The sequence below is a fragment of the Lotus japonicus genome, chromosome 3 (genome assembly GCF_012489685.1).
Source record: "Lotus japonicus ecotype B-129 chromosome 3, LjGifu_v1.2".
Taxonomy (NCBI): Eukaryota; Viridiplantae; Streptophyta; class Magnoliopsida; order Fabales; family Fabaceae; genus Lotus; species Lotus japonicus.
Window position 1 is genome coordinate 22,904,646 of NC_080043.1, and position 27,598 is coordinate 22,932,243.

Consider the following 27,598-nt stretch of genomic DNA (forward strand, 5'->3'; position numbering starts at 1 on the left):
GTGTGATGAAAAGAAAGGAAGTAGTACTAAGATGATAAATTAAGGAGTAATAAGATAAGATTAGGAAAATGTTACTTAGAGAGCAAGTAGGATAAAATCAATATATGGTTGGTTCAAGAGGTACTACTACCTTTCATCTTTAATAAAGTTTTATGTTGGAGTTCTGTGTATATAGACAGTAAAAAACTTCACTCTATGAGCTAGTCTTAGAAGGAATTTGCTCTATGGCATGAAATGAATTTCATGGCTGAGCATTACACTATTTTGATTGTTTATTGATTTTTAAATTTGTCTGAGTAATTAACTTAACTAAATTACAAACAAACATGATTAAGTATAATTTCAATTAGTTCGATTCCTAAATTGAAATGTCGGACCATCTAGTAGTGCTCATCTCAAAAAGATGTGGTTATCTTCGCCTCAAAGTAGGAATTTTTGTGTGCTCATATAATACACACTAACATCTTATAAAACGACACATACTTTTATAATTAGTTATTTCCAATTTTAATTTTTTTTTCAAAATTAAAGAAAAAATAAATAACTATCATAGTACATGAAAATTGAGTAATGATTTATTCATTCTTCACTTTTTTCTTTTACATAAATTTCACTTTCTCATTGATCATTTAGACAACTCATCTTTTATACTATATTCTTCGTAAGTTTTTTATTCTGTATGAGATGATTGATAATATAAATACATGACGTTAAAACAGGGAAAATTGAGAAGAAACAAAACAAAAAAGATCTTTTACAATTAGAATTTTAATGTAACAGATAGTACTATTACATTCAATACCAATAATTTTTTTTAAAAAAAAGCATCAGAAATTAATCTTGACTTTTCCCGGGTTCCTACGACCACTACATACCCGCCATAAATTGGATTGGGCCGCCATTAAATTATTTTCACAGTATTCTAGCACCGTAAAGCCCTTTTATTTTCACTATTGTATAATTTTACTCCTTATTCCCATTTGAGCTGCTATGCATCGTACCCTATGAGATTCCCAAAGAACTTGGGTTCTATCACATGATTTTTTTGGTGGGTTCTATCACATAATTGAACCTTGAAAATGGCTGAAAATCAAGTAATATTTATAATATTGTTATATTTTGGATCGTGCTTTGTCAATGAGCTCTCTTCGAAGAATTTTTCCTGATGCTGTCTTAGGAACAGTGTTGATGAATGTCACCCTTCTCAATTTTTTGAAGGGTGCTACCTGCAAACAAAAACAACAATAAGTGACAACAGAAAAAATGCACAAAGATTAATCGTTCAGAAGCTATGTGATCAATTGATCAGCAGTGTAAACACGAAATGAATGCTACATTCAGGCATCATAGTGTTGATATGCAAATGACGAGTCTGTTTATGAAACATCGATTTTTAATTTTTAGTCCTCCCTTTAAGTTGCAATGTATATTCACAGGTCGAAGATGTTATAACTTCATGAATGCAAGTAAGAGACCAAGCTAGTCCTTTATCTTTCTCTTACCTGATTAGCAATGAACTTTTGAACATCTTCCTCGGTTAGTGAACTATTGGGTGAACGAACGACATAGGCAACTGGAACCTCACCAGCTTCAGCATCAGGGTATCTACAGAATGGAAGAAACTCTACCATGAATTCCAATTACTAATGTAGGTAGAACTGAATGAAGTTCATGTGTGAAACACTTACGGGATAACAACAGCGTCAAGTATTTCAGGATGAGAAACAAGAAGCCCTTCAAGTTCTGCTGGCGCAACCTTAAAGTAGAACAATGAGGCAAAGAGAAAATAATTCAGAAAGATGACAATCCCTTATCACAAATTTAAATATTCATTGTCAACTATAACCAGAAGGGCTATAAACAAATAGCTACCCACACAGAGCAGCATACACACTACACATGATGCACTGAAGTTACTAGACTTTCACAAACTATTTGGGGATTAACATATGTTGAATCAGTGTTGTAAAATCCCGATCGCGGTGAGCCAAAAATCCGCTATTTCGGCTGCTATTTAGCAGCAAATAGCGGGAATAGCGTGCTATAGTGGGCAATAGTGGCGTCATGATTAGCCAACAATCTGCTACCGCCGCTATTTGATTACACTGTTGAATACAACTCAACACCCGGTTATCTTTCTATTACTCAAGTAAACCTGACAGGAAATTTGGTTGAGATTTCAGACATGTGAGAGTGCATGTGTATTTGGCACGCTAGACAAATCTTTCGTTCATCATTGTTATGGCATTTGGATTACATACCTGGAACCCTTTATACTTGATAAGTTCTTTGATACGGTCAACAACAAAAAGTTGTCCATCCTCATCAAAATATCCAAGATCTCCTGTATGTACCCACCCCTGTTTATCTATAGTCAATCTAGTGGCCTGTGGATTGTTGTGATAACCTGAAAATTTTCATAATAGCTGTATGAAATTGCATCCAGGAAAAGAGCCAAACTACAAATCAAATGCAAACTGCATATGAAGTAGGAAGGAATCTTGAACAAAATTCAGGTCAATAAGCTTAAAAAAAATGCCGTCTAAGAAACACCAAGTTGTCTGCTAAAGCCACTGGGCTGTATTTCCAGACATCCCATAGGAAATCCCCTTCTATTTATCAACTAATTTTTCTCAAACTGGAGTTTTAGTGGTAGCATATTTCAAATTATGGCGCAACGGTTAGAATCACTTCCATGTGATTGAGAGGCCGCAGGGAAATCCCCTTCTATTTATCAACTAATTTTTCTCAAACTGGAGTTTTAGTGGTAGCATATTTCAAATTATGGCGCAACGGTTAGAATCACTTCCATGTGATTGAGAGGCCGCAGATTCGAGCCCTGGAACCAGCCTCTTGCAACTGCAAAGTAAGGCTTCCTACAATAGATCCAAACTTGGTCAGATCCTTCCCAAGGCTCTGCCATTGCAGGAGTTATATAGCACCGGGTTGCCTTTTTATATTTCAAATTTTAAATTTGTTGTGTCAGCTAAAACCACATTCAGTCTTTCACAGAAAATTACTAGTACATATAGGTTTAAATATACTCAAGGGCCAAGGCTACAGAAACTTAAATTCATGGCACTTTTATGCTCTTGTGCCAGCTACACACTGGCAAGAGTCAAATATTAGATAAAAAAATCATTCAATAAACAAGTTCATCCAGGGCTGAATATAACCACAGTACCACACAGATAAATTACACTGTGAAGGAAAAAAATGCAAGCAAAGCTTAAGTTTCACCATTTAATCAACCCCTGCATCTTTACTCACCAGGAAAGTGAAAGAAAAAAGCCAAAGTGCTGAGCAGAGTTATTATACAAACTCTGGTGCTTAATTAATTGTGCCAAAAGAATTCCTCACTTTTTCATTTAAGAGGGACAGTTTCTGTTAGAAATATCAGTCTAGCTTGTAATCTAACACATTACTTCTCATAATCCTTAGAATGAGTGCCCTAATATCTAGCATAAAGCACGTTGACCATCCACATCCAGTGAAAAGAATGGAGTGAAATAAGAGTATGTGTTACAGTCCCACTTAGAAAGTCAGACAAAAACTTCAAGAAAGATGCTCCCCACCACAGTTCAGAATGAATTGCACAGATATGTGATCAGATGAAATATGACTCCCACAAAGATTTTTCATACACGAAGAAGGAAATAGTTTGTTGGAGAAATGTGCTCCAACTCAATTATCAAAATAGTATTTCATACCCTTTTTTATTCTTTATTCACAAAGGACTAACATGCTAAAGTTCATCACTGATATATAGTGTTTGCCATAATCTTCCCAGCTTTCTAAGTTATCCCTGTCCATATCCTGTGACGTCAAAGCATTACACATATTCATGTTTTCCAGACAAGAAAATAAATAATAGGGAAATGTAAAATTGTATGAACTGGGGCCAAGATTGGTTAAGCTGAATCAGCTGAAAACAGAATAGGCATATTGATGAGCATAGACCTTCAATTAAGAAGGTGTATGAGAGAAGAAACAAGAGGAAAGTCACAACTAAGTGTGACTGTTATTGTTAGTTGATCTGTTAATAAACAGCTGGCATGGTTAGTTGTTTCTGTTAGAGTACAGCTGGCTAATTCTGTTAATAGTTGTGATTCTGTTAGAACTACTGAGTAGTATAAATAAGGGAAAGGGGGAAGTTACAGGTAGTTATTCAGTTGGTTAGGATTTGGGAGATTCTGGATCTCGAATTCCAGAGGCTAGGGTTCTTGTTAGTGTTCTTGATTCTTCTGTGTAATTCCTGAGAATTCAACCTCAGTACTTGAGGATTGAGTCTCTGTTTTCTTCAATAAACCAGTAGCATTTCTGTGAGTTCATCAATTGGTATCAGAGCTCCATCCAGGAGCTGTGGTATCGATTTGTCTATGGTAGCGAGCAGAATGGAAGCCAGAGTGGAAGCGATTGAGAGATTCATTGAGGTTCTGAATCGCGATCGCGAGGAAGAACGCAGGAATCGCGAAGAAGACAGGAGGATTCGCGACGAAGAACGGAGAGAGCGTGCGATCGAGCATGAACGCGTGGAGCAGAGGTTTCGCAATCTGGAAGCGATTGTCGAGACGATGACGCGCCGGCGAGCCGGCGAGCACGGCGACAGCGACGGCGAGCAAGAACGCCGACGAATGGAGGAGGAGCGCACCGTGAACGGAGGACAACCGGGAAGCGTAAGAGACGAAGCTGATGCGCGAGAGAATCTTCAGCGCACTGCAAATGCACAAACAGAGCGTTGGAGGAAGCTTGACATTCCAGTTTTCCAGGGTGAAGAAGATGCGTACAGTTGGATTCAGAAATTGGAACGCTACTTCCGACTGAAGGGAGCGACTGAGGAAGAGAAGGTACAAGCGATTATGGTGGCCTTGGATGGAAAGGCATTGAGCTGGTACCAATGGTGGGAAACCTGCAACCAGGTGACTACTTGGACCAAGTTCAAGGAAGCCATGCTGGAACGATTTCAACTCACCTCGAATTCTAGTCCATTTGCGGCTTTGCTGGCCTTGAAGCAAGAAGGTAGTGTTGAAGAGTTTGTAGGACAATTTGAGAGATTTGCAGGAATGCTCAAGGGAATTGATGAAGAGCATTACATGGATATTTTTGTTAATGGACTCAAGGAGGAAATTGCAGCAGAAATCAAGCTCTATGAGCCCAAATCCCTAACAATCATGGTCAAGAAAGCCTTGATGGTGGAACAGAAGAACCTGGCTGTGAGCAAGGCTGGAATTGGCAGTACTAGCAGGTATAATTCCTCTTTCAAACCACCTTTTAGATCCACAACTTTTCAGAAATCTGTGCAAATTGATACTGGACAGAAAAGTGGTAGTGGTAGTGTAACTCAGGGCACAGTGCAATCATCTAGTGGTAGTGTTAATGAGAGAGTAGGAGGTAAGTCAGCCAGGGGAGGAGTTTACAGAAAACTCACTGGGGAAGAGATGAAGGAAAAGTTGAGAAAGGGGGAGTGTTTCAGATGTGATGAAAAGTTTGGACCAAACCATATCTGTAAGAATAAGCAATTCAGGGTAATGTTGCTGAGGGATGATGGTGAGGAAGAAGAGATTGAGACACTAGAGCCTCTCACTGAAGAAATTGAGGAAGCTATGGAGTTAAAGCACTTGTCACTAAACAGTATACAGGGAATTTCTTCAAGGAAATCTCTCAAGGTTTGGGGAAAATTGAAAGGAACTGCCATAGTGGTGCTGGTAGATTGTGGAGCAACACATAATTTCATTTCTCAGTCCTTGGCAAGAGAAATGGAGTTACAGATTACAGAAACTCCAGCTTACACAGTAGAAGTAGGGGATGGACATGTAGTAAAAAGCAAGGGGGTGTGTAAGAATCTCAGTGTGCAGATTCAAGGATTTGTGGTAACTCAAGATTTCTTTTTGTTTGGATTAAGAGGAGTGGATGTTGTGCTTGGTCTAGAATGGCTAGCAGGATTGGGGGACATCAAAGCCAATTTTGAAGAGCTGACCTTGAAGTTCAAACTGGGAAATAAAAAGGTAGTCCTCAAAGGGGAGCCTGAATTGCTGAAGAAGAGAGCTTCCATGAATGCATTGGTTAAAGCCATTCAACAGCAGGGAGAGGGATATGTGCTTCAATATCAAATGTTAGAAAAAGAGGTGGCTAAAGCAGAGGAAACTCCAGAGTTGTTGAAGGCAGTTTTGTCAGATTTTCCAGCACTGTTTGCAGCACCTACTGAATTGCCCCCTCAGAGAAGACATGACCATGCCATTCATCTGAAAGAAGGTGCATCCATTCCCAACATTCGGCCTTACAGGTATCCCCATTACCAAAAAAATGAAATAGAAAAGTTAGTGGCTGAAATGCTCAATGCTGGAATCATTAGACCTAGTATTAGTTCATATTCAAGTCCAGTGATTTTGGTTAGGAAGAAAGATGGTAGCTGGAGATTTTGTGTAGACTATAGGGCTTTGAACAAAATCACAGTCCCTAATAAATTTCCTATTCCAGTCATTGATGAACTCTTAGATGAGATTGGTCCAGCTAGAGTGTTTTCCAAAATTGATCTGAAATCAGGATATCATCAAATTATGATGAAGGCAGAGGATGTGGAAAAGACAGCATTCAGGACCCATGAGGGCCACTATGAGTTTTTGGTGATGCCCTTTGGCCTCACCAATGCTCCTTCCACTTTTCAGTCTCTGATGAATGAGGTGCTGAGACCAGTTTTGAGAAAGTGTGCTCTAGTTTTTTTTGATGATATTTTGATTTACAGTTTGACCATGGAGGAATATGTTGTTCACTTGACACAAATTCTGCAATTGATGGACCAACATGATCTTAAAATCAATGGTAAGAAGAGTGTGTTTGGAAGGGGCCAGATTGAATATCTAGGACATGTGTTATCTGCTGGAACTGTGGCAGCTGATCCAAAGAAATTGGAAGCTATGTGGTTGTGGCCAGTCCCTAAAGACTTGAAGAGCTTAAGGGGATTTCTAGGTCTTACTGGATACTATAGAAGGTTTGTCAAGGATTATGGCAAGATAGCTAGGCCTTTGACACAGCTACTGAAAAAAGATAGTTTTCAGTGGGGACCTAGTCCCCAACAGGCTTTTGAAGCTCTTAAGCACACTTTGACAGAGATACCTACTTTGGCTGTTCCAGATTTTTCCAAGGTCTTTGTTCTGGAAACAGATGCTTCAGGTACTGGTCTAGGAGCAGTTTTGACTCAGGAAGGGAAGCCTCTGGCTTTCTGGAGTGCTACACTCTCAGATAGAAGTCAAGCTAAATCAGTTTATGAAAGAGAGTTAATGGCAGTGGTCAGAGCTGTCCAAAGGTGGCGGCATTATCTCTTAGGAAGGCATTTCATAATTAGAACAGATCAAAAGAGTTTGAAGTTCCTTACTGAGCAACAGGTTGTGGGAGAGGGGCAGTTCAAATGGATTTCCAAACTCTCAGGTTATGACTTTGAGATACAATATAAGCCTGGGAAGGACAATTCAGCTGCTGATGCCATGTCCAGGAGAAGCTCATATTGTGCATTGTCAGTTCTTAAGGTGAATGACTTTGAGGAGTGGCAAACTGAGATGTTGCAAGATCCCAAGCTACAGGCCATTGTACAAGATCTGATTGTGGATCCTGAGGCTCATAAAGGGTATACTTTGAAGGATCACAGGTTGTTTTATAAAGGAAAGTTGGTTCTGTCCAAGCAATCTTCTAGGATTCCAATTCTTTGCAAAGAGTTTCATGCTTCTTTGTTGGGAGGACATTCAGGGTTCTTTAGAACCTATAGAAGGTTGGCTGCAGTGGTGTATTGGGAAGGGATGAAGAGTGACATAAGAGATTTTGTGGCAGAATGTGACACATGTCAAAGAAACAAATTTGACAATCTCTCCCCTGCAGGGCTGCTTCAGCCATTACCTGTGCCTACTCAGGTTTGGACAGATGTGTCCATGGACTTTATTGGTGGTTTGCCTAAATCTAATGGCAAGGATACAATCTTAGTGGTGGTGGATAGGCTGACAAAATATGCTCATTTTATTCCCTTAAGGCACCCTTTTACAGCTCCTGAAGTGGCAGCTTTATTTCTTCATGAGGTAGTGAGACTTCATGGGTTCCCAACAACCATAGTCTCAGATCGAGACTCTTTATTTCTCAGTAGTTTTTGGAAGGAACTGTTCCGAGTGTCAGGCACACAACTTAAGTTTAGCTCAGCCTACCATCCTCAAACTGATGGTCAGACTGAGGTGGTCAATAGATGCCTTGAAGTTTATCTGAGATGCCTTACTGGATCCAGGCCAAGGAAATGGGTTACTTGTCTTCCTTGGGCAGAGTTTTGGTTCAACAGCAATTACAACCGATCTGCCAAAATGTCTCCTTTTCAAGCTCTTTATGGTAGGGAACCACCTGTGCTTCTTCAAGGGACTACAATTCCTTCCAAGATAGCTGCAGTAAATGATTTGCAGGTGGGGAGGGATGAATTGCTATCAGATCTGAGAGCTAATCTTTTAAAATCTCAGGACATGATGAGGACATATGCAAATAAGAAGAGGAGGGATGTGGATTATCAAATTGGTGATGAGGTTTTTCTCAAGTTACAACCTTATAGAAGGAGGTCTTTGGCCAAGAAAATGAATGAAAAATTGAGTCCTAGGTATTATGGACCCTATCCTATTGTAGCAAAGATTGGGGCTGTGGCTTATCGACTTGAGCTACCAGCTCACAGTAGAGTGCATCCTGTCTTTCATGTCTCTCTCCTCAAGAAGGCTGTGGGGACTAATTTTCAGCCTCAACCTCTCCCAGCAGCCTTGAATGAAGATCATGAGCTCTTGGTGGAACCTGAATCAGTGCTGGCTGTTAGGGAAACCACAATGGGCCAGATTGAGGTGCTAATTCAGTGGCACTCTTTACCTGCTTGTGAGAACAGTTGGGAATCTGCTGCCCAGCTCCATGAAGCTTTTCCTGATTTTCCCCTTGAGGACAAGGTGAAACTTTTAGGGGGGGTATTGATGAGCATAGACCTTCAATTAAGAAGGTGTATGAGAGAAGAAACAAGAGGAAGGTCACAACTTAGTGTGACTGTTATTCTTAGTTGATCTGTTAATAAACAGCTGGCATGGTTAGTTGTTTCTGTTAGAGTACAGCTGGCTAATTCTGTTAATAGTTGTGATTCTGTTAGAACTACTGAGTAGTATAAATAAGGGAAAGGGGGAAGTTACAGGTAGTTATTCAGTTGGTTAGGATTTGGGAGATTCTGGATCTCGAATTCCAGAGGCTAGGGTTCTTGTTAGTGTTCTTGATTCTTCTGTGTAATTCCTGAGAATTCAACCTCAGTACTTGAGGATTGAGTCTCTGTTTTCTTCAATAAACCAGTAGCATTTCTGTGAGTTCATCACATATTCAAGTGATAATAGATTATATAATACATGTTTAACCTCTATGGCCTAGGAAATTTAGTTACTATTGTTGATGGTCTTAGCTCCAAATAAAACAAAATGTGACACTACTGATCAGCATCTTTAGGCAACACGGCCCGAGATTGTCATCACTTTGCCTTAAATCACAAAGCTTAAATCAATATCCAACCCCCCACCACCCCCACATCAATTAATAAGTTTGGTATTTCACACATAAATGTTGGATTACATTGTACTACCTTGCATCATATTAGGACCACGCACCCAGATCTCCCCCAACTGTCCAGGAGGTAGGGGCTTCATGGTATCCACACTCACAATTTGAGCTTCCACTCCCGCGACAAGCATTCCAGTTGAGCCAGTATGCCGAACCCCCATCCTCGGATTCTCCACCGAAACAATCCCACAAGTCTCAGTCATACCATAACCCTGTAACCACAACAACAACAAGTAACCACCATGTCCATATCAAATAATAGCACTCACCAGGTCACAATCAAAATTTTACAACAGATGAACAAAACAAATACCTCATGGAAATTGGAGTCACACAATTTGAGCCAGGGATATCATACATTCACGCAGTCACACAATTTGAGTCGTCCAATTAAGATTGGTCAGCTCAGATTTTAAATTTATATCTACCATCAGATTTTGATGTAATATATGAACCAACTAATCTTTATCAGACTTAGATTGCGTGACTACGTGAATGCAAGTCCCTGACCGCAGGTAACACGAACTCATGTCATGCAAGTGAGTTACTCACTCACCTGACAAACAATGACATTAGGGAAACGCTTGGCACACTCCTCCATCAACTCTTTCCCAAGAGGTGCAGCACCAGAACCAATATGCTTCAACGAAGAAAGATCATACTTATCAACCAAACCATGCTTCGCCAAAGCAAGCACAATCGGAGGCACAACCCACAAATGCGTCACCTTATACTTCTCCACCGTCTTCAAAACCAGCTCAAACTCAAACCTCTTCAACGACACCACCGCATTCCCTCTCATAAGCTGCGAGTACGTGATAACCGCAAACCCAAACACATGAAACATCGGCAAAACGCAGAGAAACACATCGTGCATCTGCCCTGCCAATTCATCATCCAACCCAATCATCAAAGAAGCAGCAATGAAATTCCCGTGCGTGAGAATCACTCCCTTGCTCACCCCCGTCGTCCCCGATGAATACAGCAGCGCCGCCGTATCTCCCTGCTTGATATCCCTCGCCGGAAAATCAGTCACCGACCCAGCAAGTTCAAGCCCAATCAGCTCATCGATATTGATAACACTCGAATCCGGCACCGTGGTGGGTTCCAGGAACACGGCGGGGATGTTGAGGTGTTTGACCTTATCCCATAACTCCGCAACCGTGATGACGAGCTTCGGGGCGGAGTCGTTAGCTTGTTTGGAGACTTCGGGGAGAGTATACGTGGGGTTGACGGTGGAGACGACGGCGCCGAGGGAAGTGACAGCGAGGAAGCAAACAGGGTAGAGGAAGCTGTTGGGGGCGAGGAAGAGGACGACGTCGTTTTTGGCGAGGTTGAAGTGGCGGAGGAGGGCGTGGGAGAGTTTAACGGTGAGCGTTTTCAGCTCGGAGAACGAAAGCGTTTGGTTGGAATCGGCGTCGATGAGTGCGGGTTTTGTGGGGAATGATGAGACCTTGGTGAAGAGGTGTGAGACGAGAGAGAGGTTTGGGTTCTTCGTTGTGACCAGAGAGGGTCGCAGAGACCTGTAGATTCCATCGGAGCCATAGCCAGATCTCTGCATTGGAACGACGGTGAACGCAGAGACAGTGGTGGTTTTTGTGGCGGTTCCTTGTCGTTGAATTGGATAATGAAGGGAGGCACAGAAATCAAAGTGTATTTATTTGATATAATTATTATTAAGTTATTGTCGAAACGACGGAAGTGAGTTGACGTTTTGAGTGTTAATCGTTTTAAATTAAGGGGTCGTGGGGTTATCAGTCAGATTCGGGTGCTAAATACTTCCGTTTATATCACTTGTCAAAATTAAAATGGGCTTCAATACACCAATGTGGAAACTGGATTAATGGTAAATGGCAGTGGGAGCTTTTGTGGGGAAGACCATTGGTGGGTCGAGAGCAAATCTGGGCAGCAAGCTTGATGTCTGATACCGCAGGAACTCCGTTGGTAGAGGGGTCTCCTGACCACTGGACTTGGCTGTCCAGTGGTGATGGTCTTTATACAGTTAATTCTGCCTATCTTTTTTTGCAGGGATCTTTATCTTTGGAACCAGATCAGGCGCTTTCTGATGTGTGGCGGTCCTTGGCTCCTTCGAAGGTCAAAGCGTTCGCTTGGCGAGTCCTTCTTGATCGCATTGCCAGCAAGGAGAATCTAATTAAGAGGAAGGTACTGGATGATCAGGGGCAAGCACAATGTAGCCTCTGTAATGGTCATTTGGAGTCCACTTGGCACTTGTTATTTTCGTGCCCGGTTTCGACGCATCTCTGGCAGCGTGCGGCAGATTGGATTGGAGTGAACCTAGGCACGACATCTTCTCCAAGGGACCATCTCATGCAGTTTAAAATTGGTTGGAGCAACATCCAAAGGCGGGTTTCATTAACTGTGTGGCTGGCAATACTTTGGACACTTTGGATAGGGAGGAATTCACTTGTGTTCAGAGGGAATCAATTTAATCACGAAGAGGCTCTAGATCAAATTAAAAGACATTCTTGGACTTGGATGAAAGCAAATGTCAAGGATTTCTGTTACTCTTTTTATGATTGGCACTCTATTCCACTATCATGCATTCAAGGCTTATGATGTGAGCTGGTTTGCTGGTCTGTTAATGGAATTGCATTATATGTTTTGTGGGGTGGTTGTCTACTTTCTTTGCTTGCACTCACGGGCTGTTTGGAAGGAACCTATTATGTCCTGTGACTTGTGCCTAGTGTGATGTTTTGGCTTGTGGAATGGCCTTTGGAACTGTGCGTGCTGTTTGGTGGTGATGCAGTATGATGGAATCTGGTTTTGTTAGCTGGAGAATAATACTTTAAGTGGGGTTGTGTTGGGTTTTTGTATTTCTCCTGGGAGTGCTGCTTAGTCTTTATAGTTAGTGTACTCTTTTTCCTTGCTAGGTTTTTCCCAAGGGGGTTTTCCTATCAAGGTTTTAATGAGACATTCCTATAAAGACTTGCTCCCAGTGAGAGGGGGGTTTTTTTGTTTTTGTTTTGAGCTGCTTTTCCGGTTAGTGTCTTTTCCTCTTTTGTTTCTATCTTTTCCTGAATTGGGTTGAAGTACCCCTTGTACTTCATTCAATAAATTTTGGCTTATCTAAAAAAAAAAAGATTCGGGTGGGAAAGGAAATGGTGTGTTGGAATTTAGTGCGAAGACAATTGACTAGTTGGAGGCTGGCGTGGATGGCAATGTAATTGGATCGGTAACAAGCAAGGATTTTGGGTCGCGTCAGCTGGTCTCATCAACTCTATCACCACCACTGTTTCCCTTTCCCACCTTTGTTTTACTCTGCTATTTAGAGCAACTCCAACGCTGGGCTCTTAGCCCAGCTGGAGTTGCTAAGAGCCGGCTCTTATTTTTTTCCTGCATTGGAGAGAGCCTTCAAGCTCTTAGCTACAGTGCAGAGGCTCTTCTGCAAGAGCTCTTGCTTTATGAGCTCTTACACTAAAAAATTATTATCTTCTCTCACATGCTCCTCATCAACTACTTTCAGAGGGAAGAAATGGTGAAGGGAAGAAGGAAGAACAACAAAATTGAAACACAAGAACATAACCAAAATCAATTTTCTTTAAAAAAAATCCAAACTTTACAACCAAAATCAAACTGAATGATAATCAATGGAACTTTTACACTGCAACTGATATTTACATAGGAAAAAAAAAATCTCAGAGCCCATGTCCAATCTGCTTGAAAGGGAGATGATCTGGAGACTTGCATGTGCGAAAAGGGGCTTCCTTTCCCCTGATCTGATCTGGTGGATCCGATTTGGGTGGCGGTCAGTCGATTGTGGTGGGTGTTTGGAGGCGGTGAGGTGGATTTTGGCTGTGGTGGTGGGTGTTTGAGGCGGTGAGGTGGGTTGGGTTTCGGTGGGTTGGGTTTCAGTGGTGGTGAGGTTGCAGTGAGGTGGGTTTTGGTGGGGTTGCAGTGAGAGAGCTCGTAGAAACAGAGAAGAGAAGAGGGGAGAAGAAGAAGAAGAGAAGAGGGGAGAAGAAGAGAAGAGGGTTTCGAGGAGGCAGGGGAGAAGAAGAGAAGAGGGGAGAAGAAGAAGAAGAAGAGAAGAGGAAGAGAAGAGGGGAGAAGAAGAAGAAGAAGAGAAGAGGGGAGAGGAAGAAGGGTTTCGAGGAAGAGAAGAGGGGAGAAGAAGAAGAAGAGAAGGGGGAGAGACGGCTAGGGTTAGAAATTGGGGCTGAAATGGGTTTATATATAGGGTGACCCTCCCGTTGTGGACCGGTTTCAGACCGGTTTTGACCGGCTGGAGCCGGTTTTTTTACCGTTTTAGGTTGTCTGACCGGTTTGACCGGTTATCAGACCGTTTCTCTCCCATTTTCAGCTTTTATACATTATATATAGTGTGCACTTCATCATTTTACACATCAATTTTTACTCCCACGAGTTTTCTCTTGTCCAAAGATTCAAACAAAATTCAAAATGGATCACCAACATTATCAACAATACTATGATTTGTTGGACGATCAAACACTTCCCACCAATGAAAGTTCTCAACCTCCGTCGGTGTTACAACAAGGAAACCAACCTTCACATGTGTTTCGACCTACGCCGTCATTTCCTCCTCACAACCAAGCGCGTCACACCCGAGGCAATTTTCAAATTTCTCAACACCAAATGTCTCCATATCCACCTCAAAACCAATCGCATCACCCCGGTGGCAATTTTCAAAATTCTCAACACCAAATGTCTCCATATCCACCTCAAAACCAACCGCATCACCCCGGTGGCAATTTTCAAAATTCTCAATACCAAATGTCTTCATATCCACCTCAAAACCAACCGCCTCACACCGGTGGCAATGTTCATAATTCTCAGTACCAAATGTTTCCATATACATCTCAAAACCAACCACTTCACCCTGATGAAAATTTCACAAATCCACAATACCCCATGTATCCACCACAATACCAATTTCAAAGCCAAGCCCCTCCTACTGGTAGCACTGGTTCAAAAGTCTCTGATACACAATGTGAGGCTACGCCTGATGATACACAACACGAGGGTCTAGATGATATTGATCTTGAAGATGAGGATCAATCTTCTGGAAAGAAACGCACCAGATGGAGGGTTAAAGACGATTTACTTCTTGTTCAATCATGGCTCAACATTTCTAAGGATCCGACGGTGGGAACTGATCAAACGGCAGCAAAGTTTTGGGATAGGATCCGCGACCAATTTGATGAGTACCGTGACTTTGACACTCCTCCGAGGACAGGGAAGATGCTGAAATGTCGTTTTGGAAAATTGAGTAAAGATATTCAATTCTTTACCGGTTGCTACAACAAAGTTACCACTCCTTGGAAAAGTGGACACTCAGAGAAGGATATCATGGCTGAGGCGCATGCCCTATTTCAGGTAGACCATAAAAAAGATTTCACACATGAGAATGTATGGCGGATGGTGAAAGATGAACCAAAGTGGAAGGGACAATCAATGAAAACCAATTCAAGGGGACAAAAGAAGTCAGGAGCTGGCGCCGACGGAACATCGACTGACCCAAGTGCATCAATTGATTGCGACGAATATGAGGCAACACCACCAACAACTCGCCCGAAGGGCAAGAAGGCAGAGAAGAGAAAGGCCAAAACAACAGATACTGCGTCAAGTACTCTATCTTTTGCTCCTCACCCTGATGTGTTAGCCATGGGGAAGGCTAAAATGGAAATGATGGCAAATTTTAGGGAGATAAGGAACAGAGAACTAGATTTGCAACAAGCTGACCAACAACTGAAACAAAGTGAACTGCAATTGAGACAAGAAGAACTCAAATTTAAGAAGGCGGAGAACTTTCGGGCATATATGGATATCCTTAACAAGAACACATCTGGAATGAACGATGAGGAGTTGCGTACGCATAACGCACTACGTGCTTTCGCCTTAAGTGAACTAGGAATGTCTTAAATCTTCTTGTGTTTCTTAATGTGTATTAGTGATGTAATTTTATTCTTCCAATTTCTTAATGTGTATTGCATCAATGTTGTAACTTTATTATTCTAGCTTCTTCATGTGTACTGAATCAATGTTGTAATTTCGTTATTCTAATTTCTTAATTAGTATATTGTCAATGTCGTAATTTTATCATTCAAATTTCGTAATAAGTACTATGTCAATGTTGGGGAATATAGCCGTTGGGGATATAGCCGTTGGGGATATAGCCGTTGGGGATATAGCCGTTGGGAAATATAGCGGTTGGGAAATATAGCGGTTGGGAAATATAGCTGTTGGGAATATAGCGGTTGGGTAATATAGCCGTTGGGAATATAGCCGTTGGGAATATAGTCGTTGGGGAATATAGCCGTTGGGAATATAACCGTTGTTTCTCTTATTTATTCATGCCATATTTCATTCATTTCAACATTCAACAGTTCTTTCGTTCTCTCATCTTGTATTCCTCCTATCAAATTACACCAATATTTTGTCATTTGTGCCATATAATGGATCCAAACAATTTACCCGACTGGAACACATTTTACAACGAATGTGTGGAGGATTTTATGAATGACACGTTCGTTGAAGATATGATGCAGCAGGAGATGGAGTTCTATCAACAACAACAACATGCCAACACCGTTAGGCCCAAGAAAACAAGAAGAGTAATAAAGAGAGATCGTGAAGCTGGGAACGAGCGGTTGATGAAGGACTACTTCTCTGAAAATCCTGTATACACGGAAGAGCTTTTCCGACGAAGGTTTCGAATGCGAAAGCATGTGTTCCTCAGAATTGTAGAGGCCCTTGGGTCTTATAACCCGTACTTTTTAATGTCCGTTGATGCAGTTGGAAGACAAGGTCTATCACCATTACAAAAGTGCACCGCCGCTATTCGTATGTTAGCGTATGGATCACCTGCTGACAGTGTTGATGAATACGTTAGAATTGGTGAAAGTACTGCAATTGAGTGCTTAAAGAATTTTGTAGAAGGTGTGTGTGAAGTATTTGGTGGGCAATACTTGAGGCGTCCAAACGAGGAAGACATGACACGCCTACTTCAATGGGGGGAGTCTCGTGGATTTCCAGGTATGTTAGGTTCCATTGATTGTATGCATTGGGAATGGAAGAATTGTCCAGTTGCGTGGAAAGGTCAATACACCCGAGGTGATCATGGAAGACCCACAATCATGCTTGAAGCAGTGGCATCACAAGACTTGTGGATTTGGCATGCATTTTTTGGCATTGCAGGCTCAAATAATGACATTACTGTGCTAAACCAATCTCCCGTGTTTAATGAGGTTTTGCGTGGAGCTGCTCCCATGGTGAAATTTAGAGTGAATGAAACAATGTATCACATGGGATACTATCTAGCAGACGGTATCTATCCCGAGTGGGGTACATTTGTGAAGACCATCCCAATGCCACAAGGAGAAAAAAAGCAAAAGTTTGCCAAAAGACAAGAAGCAGCAAGAAAGGACGTGGAACGTGCATTCGGAGTGCTCCAATCTCGGTTTGCGATTGTCCGTGGTCCATCACGCTGGTGGCATCCGAATGACATGAAGTCAATCATCTATGCTTGCATCATATTGCATAACATGATTGTTGAAGATGAGCGCAACACGTACAAAGGTAATTTTGTTTATGAGTAGGTCAATAATGACATATCGGATGCTGAAGTATTAAGCGGTCCTATTCCCGCTTTTAGAAATATGTTGGAAAGGAGAGCACATCAAATTGAAAAGTCAATCCATCGCCAACTTCAAGCAGACTTGGTGGAGCATATCTGGGACCTTCCTGAAATCGATAATAATGAAACTTAATCTTCACGCCTTGATGTGTATTTCGTTTCAAATGTATTGTTGTTTATTTTTTATTCTCATGTATTTCCTTTCGTATTTATTTTGTTAATGTAATGTTTTAAGGTCTCTCTTAGGGATTGTTGTACTCTTTTTCCTTCACTAGGCTTGTATCCCAATTGGGCTTTTCCTAGTAAGGTTTTAATGAGGCTCTCTCTCTCAAGTTTGGCTCTCTTTTATTTCTATAATTCAATACAATGTACTTTTTTTAAAATTTTAGGAAAATTAATTTTAAATTAAATTAGTATAAGTAATAATTAAATTAATTTCTAGTTGAAGTATTGATATACTATTAAATTTTAAATCTAAATTAGGTGAAAATAAATATCATTATTTAATGTTGTATGGTGGGACAAAGTGGGACCCTTGTAATAGTAATTTAAGAGCCCATGCATTGGAGCAAAATCTGCTTCAGGCTCTTAGCAGGCTCTTAAGTCTGACGTGGCATATGAATAGTGTAGAATAGTGCTGAATAGTGTATAAAAGCCCAAATAAGAGCCTAAGCATTGGAGTTGCTCTTATATAGTATGTATCGAAGTTGTCCTCTTTTACGTGTTCTAAATGATGCCAGATTGACTTTATTTGGTGTCGTTGAAGCCGCGATATTGACTTTTCAAAAAGTTGCAAAAAAGAGAAACTTCAATAAAGTCGGATGAGGAATTAGGGAAATGATGTATGTTTACACTCACAGTCCTCCCATTATTCCATGTGAACTTATATCATGTGAGCCCATATCCTCCAGCTCGCATTTCTCCAAACAAACGATGAAAGCATCAAGTTGAGTCACTGCCTGATTTGCTCTTCTGTTTTCTTCTCATCTTATATAATTACATTGAAATCTCTCATACACAATTTGGTTCTTCCTTCAAGGCATCAAGCAAGCACTAGAGCTGGGTAAGAGGCCTAACCCGCCCTGCGTAAGATTGCAATTAAATGAGCCAACATCTAGGGTGGTCTGCGTCTCCCCCGCGGATACCCAGCTCTAGCATGCACCATGTGAGACACCTATTTCTTTCCTCAAGATTCCCATAAACACGAGTCAGAGACCATTCATCTCCTTCCTCAATAGAACAACTGACAGAAGTATGATATATGGAGAAACATTCAAGTGATAAAACAGTCTCATTTCTCCATAATAAGGCAAGTCCCAATGCTCGCTTTCTTCCATGTGCATTACAATCTAAAACTATCATATTTTCCATCCCAAGTTGATATTTGAATTAGTTTTCCCATTTCTACCTCCTTCCTTCTGGTTTTCATTAGGAAGATAATATCACGACCTTCTTTCGTGGCGAGCCCATTCAGAGCTCTTACTGCTTGTTGATTCCCAAGCCCACATCAGTTCCAAAATATTATTTTCATGGCCCAATAATGTTGATTTCCCAACATTGCTAGTTTATGTGTCATAGAAAAGTCACCAATTTTGTTTTTCTTTTCCATTCACCCATCACCCATCTATTACCATGCTATATACTCTCACTCACAACATGCTAGGATTTTCTTTTAACCATCTCCATATCTCCATAGAGTCTTCTCTATCCCTAGGATCTTCTTTATCTACCATTCTGGCCCTCTTCCATTTTTATTTGGTTTGTATTGAGGTTGTAGTATCATCTAGCTCTTTATTTATGTTTCTTCCAAACCCATTGCATCCACCCTTATCACACTCCCCTATTCTTGTACTTGGTTAGCATTCATTCCAAAATTTTGTAAGGAGACACCTACTCCTTCTATTTCCTGTGCAACTGTTTCTGGCCTTAATTGGTTGTTAGATGAAACCCCTCCATTATTGGTTGTGGTCAGCTATTCAATCTTCTCTTTTACCTCTTCCAAATCCTTCCATTCATTTCCAACATTTCCTTTCTAACATAAATTAATCTTGTGGTCTCCGGCTTTTCCACCTTCCTTTGTACCTTACTTTACCACCCAGGTGAATTTCATCGGTGATGCAATCAACCATATTCCATAAGATAGCTTGTCTATTTCTTCTTCATCCACTTCCTCTCCATTTTTCATACTTGATGAAAATCTTCATATGCTTCTCATTTAGTCTGAGCACACTCACTCGCTTCATAGGTTTCCTCAAATCAAGAGACACCTTGATTTTGGGCTACCCCCCCCCCCACCTTGCTTCCTTAGATCGATCCCATTCCAACAAATCTCCCAACACATCCTCAATATTGAACGTCATTGAATCATAATGCAAAGACAAAAGAAGTTCATATAACCCTAACTCATAATGATGTTTAATGTAAATATAACTTGAAGGCTGCAAATAAGCTTCAGTTATAAAAAAAATGTCTAAAAAATAGGGTCTCCCTGTTGAAACTATGTCACGATCCCTTCCAGAAAAGAATCAAAATGTGTAGAGGGTTTTCCACAAATCGATTAACTCCACTCCATGCTTAACATTCAAGATGTTTTGCATTGTTCTCTTCAAAGCTCCCACATTGTATCAATTTTCCGACAAGGGTTTTCCAACCAAACTTCGTTCGATGCACATTTTTTGCCTCATAGTTCGCGATCTTCCCCTGCTTCAATTGCCACACTCTCTTATTCCTCCATGAACTCTATAGCCCTCTAGTTTTCCACTCCTCGAGCTTGTTTGAGACCGCTCACAGCAATGGCACAAATTGGCTTCACAAGAACGTAGGTAACAAACCCTCCACGAATTAGAGGATAAGGTCAATACATAGATTGAACAAGAAAACTCGTATGGTCAGAGCAGGGTAAACCTTAACATAGCCTTTAAGGGACTTAATAAGTCACCTAGTGTTGGTGAATAGTTAAATTAGTCTTTGAATATGTCACTCGTTGGTAAGTCGCTCCCTGGACTTAGGAAATGCATCTTATAGTCCACAATATTGGCAAACGTCCTGAGGTTAAATTCGTTTGTGAACATCAGTAGAATAAATGAGTTGGCACGTTAAGTGGCACATAAATATCAATTTAGTCTCCAAAGCTACCAATTTGATCCCTTATTCAAATGGTTAACACCATTCTTTCTCTCTCCCTCTCTCTCTATCTCTCTCGCTCTCTTTCTCGCTCTCTCCAACATCACCACCACCACCACCCTTCTCCCCCCACCACCATCACCACCATTCTCTCACATCTTTCTCCCCGATCATAGAGGAAGGTGGAGCCAGTCTGTGGCTAGAACTCATTAAGGAAGGCAAGAAGGAAGGTCAGTAGAACACTCTAGAGCAATCAGTCGTCTTGATTATGACTCAGAGAGTGCAGAGCACATGATCCATGATGGCGTGTGTTCTGTTTTCGCCAAGATCCTCAAATAAGGTCTAATGGAAGTGCAAGTTGAGGTTGCATGGGTTGTGTTAGAGCTTGCATCAAACCCCAAATGCCAAGATTCTTCGCTCATCATCACATCGTTCGCTTGTAAATGTTCCATTGTTACCAAATCAATCCACGCGATTGTGATCGCGAGTAGCAATAACTATAATCCTAACAATAACGTGAAAAAGGAGAAGAAGGAACAAAATGAGGAGGAGGAGGAGGAGAAGTAGGTGTAGATTCAGATACATCCCTTGGGTGATAAGTCCCAAAATCATATGCATAAAGTGGTCACAAGTACTATGACAATGCATGCTAGTTCCAATATGAACTTCAATCAAGGCACTGAGAACTCACAAACACATTGTAAAGTAGAGCTATTCTTGTTCTGAGATTAACATGAAGGGAATGGAGCCTAAAAAACCTAAGGTTAAGGCTAAGATGAAAGCAATGGGAGCAAAATCCTTGTAGTGTTTTGCCAAGGGTAACTCTTCCATTTTTGCACCATAACATAATCGAGGGATTTTGTGACCTTCAACATCTTTTCGTATCATCTTATTGTTCATTCTACATAAAAGTTATGAGAGAAGGGTGGTGGTGGGGGGGGAGAGGTGGGAAAGGGGTGGTGGTGGAGGAGAATGGTGGTCGTGGTGGTGTGTGTGTGTGTGTGAGGGCGAGAGAGAGAGAGAGAGAGAGAGAGAGAGAGAGAGAGAGAGGTGTTGACCATTTGAGTATTGATAACTTCGGTGGCAAAATTGAGATCAAAGTAGCACTTAATGTGCCAACTCAACTATTCTTTTAACCTTCACTAACGAATTTTACTTTAGGGACAAACTTGAGGTATGTTTACCAACATTGAGGATTACAAGATGCAATTCCTAAGTCCAAGAACCAACTTATCAGTCTGTGACACATGCAAGGACCAATTTGACTATTCACCCTACTTATTATACGTATGCAACTATAAGTATATTTTTATTTTTTTTGTTGAATAGATGAAAGCTAAAAACAAGGAAGCCAAAAATTAAACACGACTAGCACAACAAGCTGATTCGAGGCAAGCATCAGACTCAACTCAGCCAGGAGCAACAGCCAAATCTGAAGACCAAATTGACAACGCAAGCCCAAATAAGCAAGTATGTCAGCACACATATTAGCCTCACGGGGGACATATCTGAAACTAACACGCACAGACATGTTGAAATATCAACAATCTCCACCAACAACGCTCCCAAGTGCGATGTCAAAGGGGGAAAATCCAGCATATGAATAGCATCAAGAGAATCACTCTCACAAATAACATGTCGATAACCCAACTCATTTTTATAAATGCACACATATAATACATTCTTGAACCCATAATTCTATTAAAATTTTGATTACTTGACACTTCACTTTTCTATTATCTTATTTCATTATCTCTTTTTATCTGTCATCTCAATCTCATATCTCTTATCCATCCCTCAATATTTTATTCATATATCTCTAAGTGTGAGTGTGTTTTTAGTGTGAATAAAATTTTATGCTCTACACTGATCAACATTCAACATTATCTGAGTATCCATGCTCGACGCAGACCAGGTCAGATAGAAGTTTGGCGGGTTTTGTCTAGTCGTTAGGAATAATTAAGGGGAAAAAATTGTGCAAAAGATTACTAGTAAGATTGTGTTTAATAATTGAGTTGTTAATTCTTCAGCTTTAATTCCCAGACTTCCACACAAAACAACAAAATTTCTCCACCATCGCACTTTTTTGTTTATTAATGTTAAAATAATCGAGGTTTGTGGTAGACAAGCTTCCATTGACTTCTCACAACGGTACTTCACCAGCTGACAAATCACAAATTATGTATACATTTGAGTTTAAATTTTAAAATTTCATAAAAGAGGAAATTTTACAAATTCAAAACATGACTTACTGATTAAAAATGAATATATCTAATTAATAAATAACTATAAATTTTAAATTCAAAACATGACTTATTGGAGAGAAATTTATCTTTCATAATAATTGCATCCTTCTTGAACTCGAACAGAATTGACTATTTGATAATTGATAATATATTGTATAAAAAAATATTCTCTAATTTTCAGACATTGATTAGCAAAACAGTAATCTGATTGGTGGAGAGATTGCTTGTTAAAATCTAACATCATCATAATCATTACTAGTAGTACTTCACAAAAATATAAACAAAACAAAAGCTTTTACTACAATGTACTGTCAAAACAAGAAAAGTCTAATTTCATGAAAGAACACTGAACCCCAGAATCAGAAGGAGCACAAACTAGTCTTTTCTTCTGAATCTAATGAATCTCCCCCACTACCATGCCACTCACTGAAACATATCTTTCTGATTTTACCTCCAGTCAGTGTGCTCAGTTACTTACACTCAGTTGTCGTAGTTATACATAGCCATAGTAGCCATAGCCTTCTCCTCTGTCTTGTTTTCATCAACATTGAAACACCCATTATTACTACTGCTAACAAGCTGCTTAATAACCTCCAAATCATAGTCCAACTGAGATTGAGTTTGGAATAAGCACCCATTTGGGCTTTCTTGTCCACATTGGTTAACATCACTAAGAATGGACTTGTTGTACATCATGAGATTCTGATCAAAACCCATTATTTCTTCTTGTTTGATTCCATGACTAGCCTGGCTACAACTCCCATCAGATGATGAACTGCAACTTCCTTCACTTCCAAACATGAACAAATTTTCTGTCATAGGGTGATACTGATATTGCATGGGACTAGCAGAAGCACTAACCAAGGAGGGTTCTTGGTTTTGGTTATAAAAAGGGAGAGACATTGAGGTTGTGCTGATGCAGTTTGTGCTTGTGAAATAATTACTTGGAGAAACAGAAATTGGTTCAAGTCCTGTGAAAGATGTGTTATTTGCTGCAGGGTAAGAGCTGCAAAAGTCTCTGTAATGAGAAGGGATTATTAATGGTGGGTTCTGAGGAGAGGATTGGTAGGGTTGTCTTCTGAAACTCATGAGCTTCTTCTTGAGTTTGGTGTTCCAGTAGTTCTTGATATCATTGTCAGTCCTACCTGGCAACTGAGCAGCTATAATTGACCACCTACAATGTCATGTGGGAAAAAAAATATTCAAAATGTCTTCATCAAGCAAACATATGATGTTGCTAGATCTAAACATGGAATCCATGTGGAACATAGCTGTCTAAATGTAGAGATAGCTATCTAGATAATGACAAGGTTTGAAAATGGTACTTGAAATCCCTAGTTTGAAGTTTACTGTTTGCCCCTTTTAGACTTGATCAAGGAAAAAGGGAAAGATTAAGAATGTCCATGTCAATGTTCTGGATCTGGATAATAAAGAGTACAACAAATTTGCTATGGTGTGGGACTGGATAGCTATGTATGTATGGTGCATAAAATGGTACCTGCTTCCAATATTAGCATAAAGGCTGCAAATTATTGTATCTTCTTCTTCTGAGAATTCTCCATGCTTAATGTTGGGCCTAAGATAGTTGAGCCATCTCAATCTGCAACTTTTTCCACATCTCTTCAATCCTACAATCATAGATCAGTTACAAGAACTTAGTCCATAGAATCATAAAGAGGTTGAAATATGGTGAGAGCTATATATGTTAATGTGGTGATTTTGTCTTTACTACTTACCAGCTTTTTGTGGAAGGGCAATCCAATTTCCTCCAGTTCCATGCTTCTCCATGTACTCCTTGAGCCTTGAGTCTTCTTCTGGTGACCATGGTCCTCTTTTCACATTTGCCTTATCACAGCAAGGAGCTCTTCCCATTTCTCTCCCTCTCTCTGAAGTCTGAAATGATATCTCTGTTAGTCTCTTGTAAGGACTTTGCTAGCTTGTGTCTTATAATAAGAAGACCTCGGTTTTCAACTGTGCATATATATTTGTTATTTTATTAAGTACATCAGAGAGAAAAAGAGAGATGCAGAAACTTAAATGAAAAACATAAAATTTTAGGATTATTTCCATCAGTCAAGTTAAATATTTGGTAAAATCATTCTATTCTTAAGTGATCCAATCTTTAATAATATACTTAAACGTATGTACTATTGTTCCACTTAGAACTAGAGTAATTTAACTCAAACTTTATATAAGATCATTTATACAATCCTATCAAAATATTATTAAGTCACACCAGTTAAGACAATTTTACTAAAAGTATATCTTGAATGATTTAAATAACTCCAAAACTTTCATGTACTCACATTTACTATATATGTATTTCATCCAGATTCAACCAGTATTTTAATATTTCATTTATTTTCTTATCATATTACTCATTTTATTTCTCACTTCTAATATCATTTCTTTGCTGAGTGTGAGCGTGGAATCAATGTCAATATACATTTTTTCAATAGTGCTAGCAATACTAAGTATTAAACAGAGTGTTAGAGTGTTGCTAGCATTTTTGCATTTTTCATTTTTTAAACAAAAATATTTTTGTGATTACATGAATAATTTTATATTATTATTTTAAATAACTTCTTGCCATTACTTACGCTTCTACATTTTTCCTTTGCTAAGGTCTTAAAAGTTGGAGTTTCATAGATGAAAAAACTTCAATCAAACGAATTAGTCCAATCATATGTTGAGGGTTTAATTTCTAACTATGATACTCTGTTTACTTATAATCAATTTTAACACTCAAAGCATGATATTAATTTTCTAGTCTTCTTACTTTTGTTATCTTCAACGTTGGCACCCTGGCCATGCCAAATCTAGCTAGTAAGACCATTTTCCTATATATAGGTGAGTAATTTCTTCCATTTTCATCTGTATTCAACACAAAAAGCATCCAAAGTAAATGTGTGTAGAAAGAAACATAACACAACAAGGCTATGGTAGTGATGGTTACAGCTACCAGAATCGGGACTCTATCCAAACACAAGGTACCAAAATGGAGGATTGGCCAGGTTTTCTTCGCCATAGTGGGGTTTGCGTAAGACTTAATTTAATGATTATTAAATGTCTAAAGCATTGACACTCTGCAAAAAAGTAGAACATTATGTATGGAGACAGAAAGAAAAAATTGAAAAGCAGCACGCAATTAATTCAACTAAGGCCCAGTTTGGAAGAACTTATTTGAGCTTATCTGACAACATAAGCTCTTATGTCAGTGTTTGGGAGAGCTTATGCAAATAGCTTATGACCTGCCATAAGCTATTTTCAGCTTATTTTCATAAGCTACTCAAGACAGCTTATGAAAAACAGCTTATGCTTATATACAGCTTATTTTTAATTTATTTCAATAAATTTTTAAAAATAGCTTATGAATAAGCGCTTATGACCATAAGCGCTTAATTAAGCTGTTTATCCAAACGGGGCCTAAATCGATATCTAACTGGAGGACTTGTATGATTAGAGCGCACCTGAACATTCATGAAATCAAGTTTATTATCTAAGTTGTCATAACTGTGCAGCAGTGGCAGTGCCACGTCTATGAACTTTACAGCTAATTAAAATAACATAAAATAGAGGAAATTATGAATGTCACGGAACAGTGTGAAATGAAAATTAACAAATGAGTAATAATCATCATCAAATTCAAATGTGGTTGTATAATTTTAGTTTTTATTGTTTAAAAAATAAATCAACATTTGAGAATGATAAAATGTGTGGTTTCATACCAATTGAGTTAACATGAAAGCATATCAATTCATAAGAAAAAAAATATTTACTTTTTTCCTCAAGTATCTAAAGATACCAACGAGAATCATAATTCTTCTAGTTTTTGTCATGGAATCCTTCCTAAAATCTGGAACTCTTTTTGTTAACCTTGGTATTGAGGAAATTGAATTGCATGTTAATATATAGTTGAGGAATTAAGTAGCTAGTTTGCAAATGATGATTGTAAGTGACAAGAACAAATCATGATTACATTTCATGTTTGATTGGATCCTACGGGAACGGAAACAGATATATTCTTTTCTTTGCCCTTAAATTCATCTGATCAGGTGTTTGGATTGACTAATCAATGCAATATTGGTAACTTGTAGTACATTTAGTGATCAGTAGCAAGCAAATTAAAGCATTGTGAAAATTAATAATAGCCATCAAAACATATTCTCATAGATCTGTCCTGTCACACTATAACATTCTTGCTACAAAGGCTTGTGTGTTCAATAGCATGGCAACACATACATATATATGAATAGAGACCCTATTCGACTTCACAGATCATAACATGATGAAGATCATGTGCCTATATACTATATAGTAGTACATCATTCCTTTTTTTTTATTTAAGTGACTCCTTCTATTAAGATACTTTCCTTCTATTTCGTAGTAAATGAACATCCCTATACTTGGTAGTGTCTCTCTCTATCCATGCCTGAAGGGGATCGAGAAGGAGGCTATTCTATGGTGTTGTCTAAAATATTGAGATAATCATATTTTGAGTTACTTCATATATTATATTGAAATATTAAATTAGAAATAGAAGCTTTACTTTCAATTTTCTTCTTATCTAATGAAGAACTAATATTATTGCTGACACACTGATTTATTTAATGAACTCAGTTGTGTCATTGCTAACGTATGATTTTGCTACCAGCGAAGCGTAACTATATATACTGTTCGCAGTTCTCTGCATCCCTAATTATCTACTACTATTTAATATAACTACGTGATGCACATGTTTAAGTATTCGATCTTGTCCTTGTTTATAAAATAATTTGCTTTACCATACATATATATATATATAGTACTGGCCTTAGTCCTTGATCATACATTGTCACATAACTCGGAGGGGAATAACATGTATACCCTTAAAGCTTCACTTTATGCAGGCAAAGGTTAAAAATACACTTACACAAAAGCATATGGAATGGAAGATGTAAATAAGAGGTGTGTAGGATAAAAGTACCCAATTTGTCAATAAATTAAGCCCTTTGATGAAATCAAATTTTCCTAT

General features: G+C 39.3%; 4 protein-coding genes across 4 annotated transcripts; 2 read left to right on the top strand and 2 right to left on the bottom strand.

Moving 5' to 3' along the window:
* Positions 1–725: 725 nt before the first annotated feature.
* LOC130747132 (probable CoA ligase CCL7) lies at positions 726–11,236 on the bottom strand. The gene is made up of 6 exons (XM_057599973.1): positions 10,157–11,236; positions 9,623–9,812; positions 2,262–2,407; positions 1,689–1,756; positions 1,503–1,605; positions 726–1,226 (listed from the first exon to the last, which is right to left on the bottom strand). The coding sequence occupies exons 1-6, from the start codon at positions 11,159–11,161 to the stop codon at positions 1,113–1,115; spliced, it is 1,626 nt and encodes a 541-aa protein (XP_057455956.1). The 5' UTR covers positions 11,162–11,236; the 3' UTR covers positions 726–1,112.
* A 3,116-nt stretch (positions 11,237–14,352) lies between these two features.
* LOC130743779 (glutathione S-transferase T3-like) lies at positions 14,353–15,501 on the top strand. Its single transcript, XM_057596008.1, has one exon. The coding sequence runs from the start codon at positions 14,353–14,355 to the stop codon at positions 15,499–15,501; it is 1,149 nt and encodes a 382-aa protein (XP_057451991.1).
* A 533-nt stretch (positions 15,502–16,034) lies between these two features.
* Positions 16,035–17,348, top strand: LOC130743780 (uncharacterized). Its single transcript, XM_057596009.1, has 3 exons — positions 16,035–16,614; positions 16,777–17,048; positions 17,178–17,348. Exons 1-3 carry the CDS (start codon positions 16,035–16,037, stop codon positions 17,346–17,348), a joined length of 1,023 nt encoding a protein of 340 aa, XP_057451992.1.
* A 5,460-nt stretch (positions 17,349–22,808) lies between these two features.
* Positions 22,809–24,514, bottom strand: LOC130749594 (transcription factor RAX2-like). Its single transcript, XM_057602972.1, has 3 exons — positions 24,321–24,514; positions 24,083–24,212; positions 22,809–23,758 (listed from the first exon to the last, which is right to left on the bottom strand). The coding sequence occupies exons 1-3, from the start codon at positions 24,454–24,456 to the stop codon at positions 23,065–23,067; spliced, it is 960 nt and encodes a 319-aa protein (XP_057458955.1). The 5' UTR covers positions 24,457–24,514; the 3' UTR covers positions 22,809–23,064.
* Between the last annotated feature and the right edge of the window lie 3,084 nt (positions 24,515–27,598).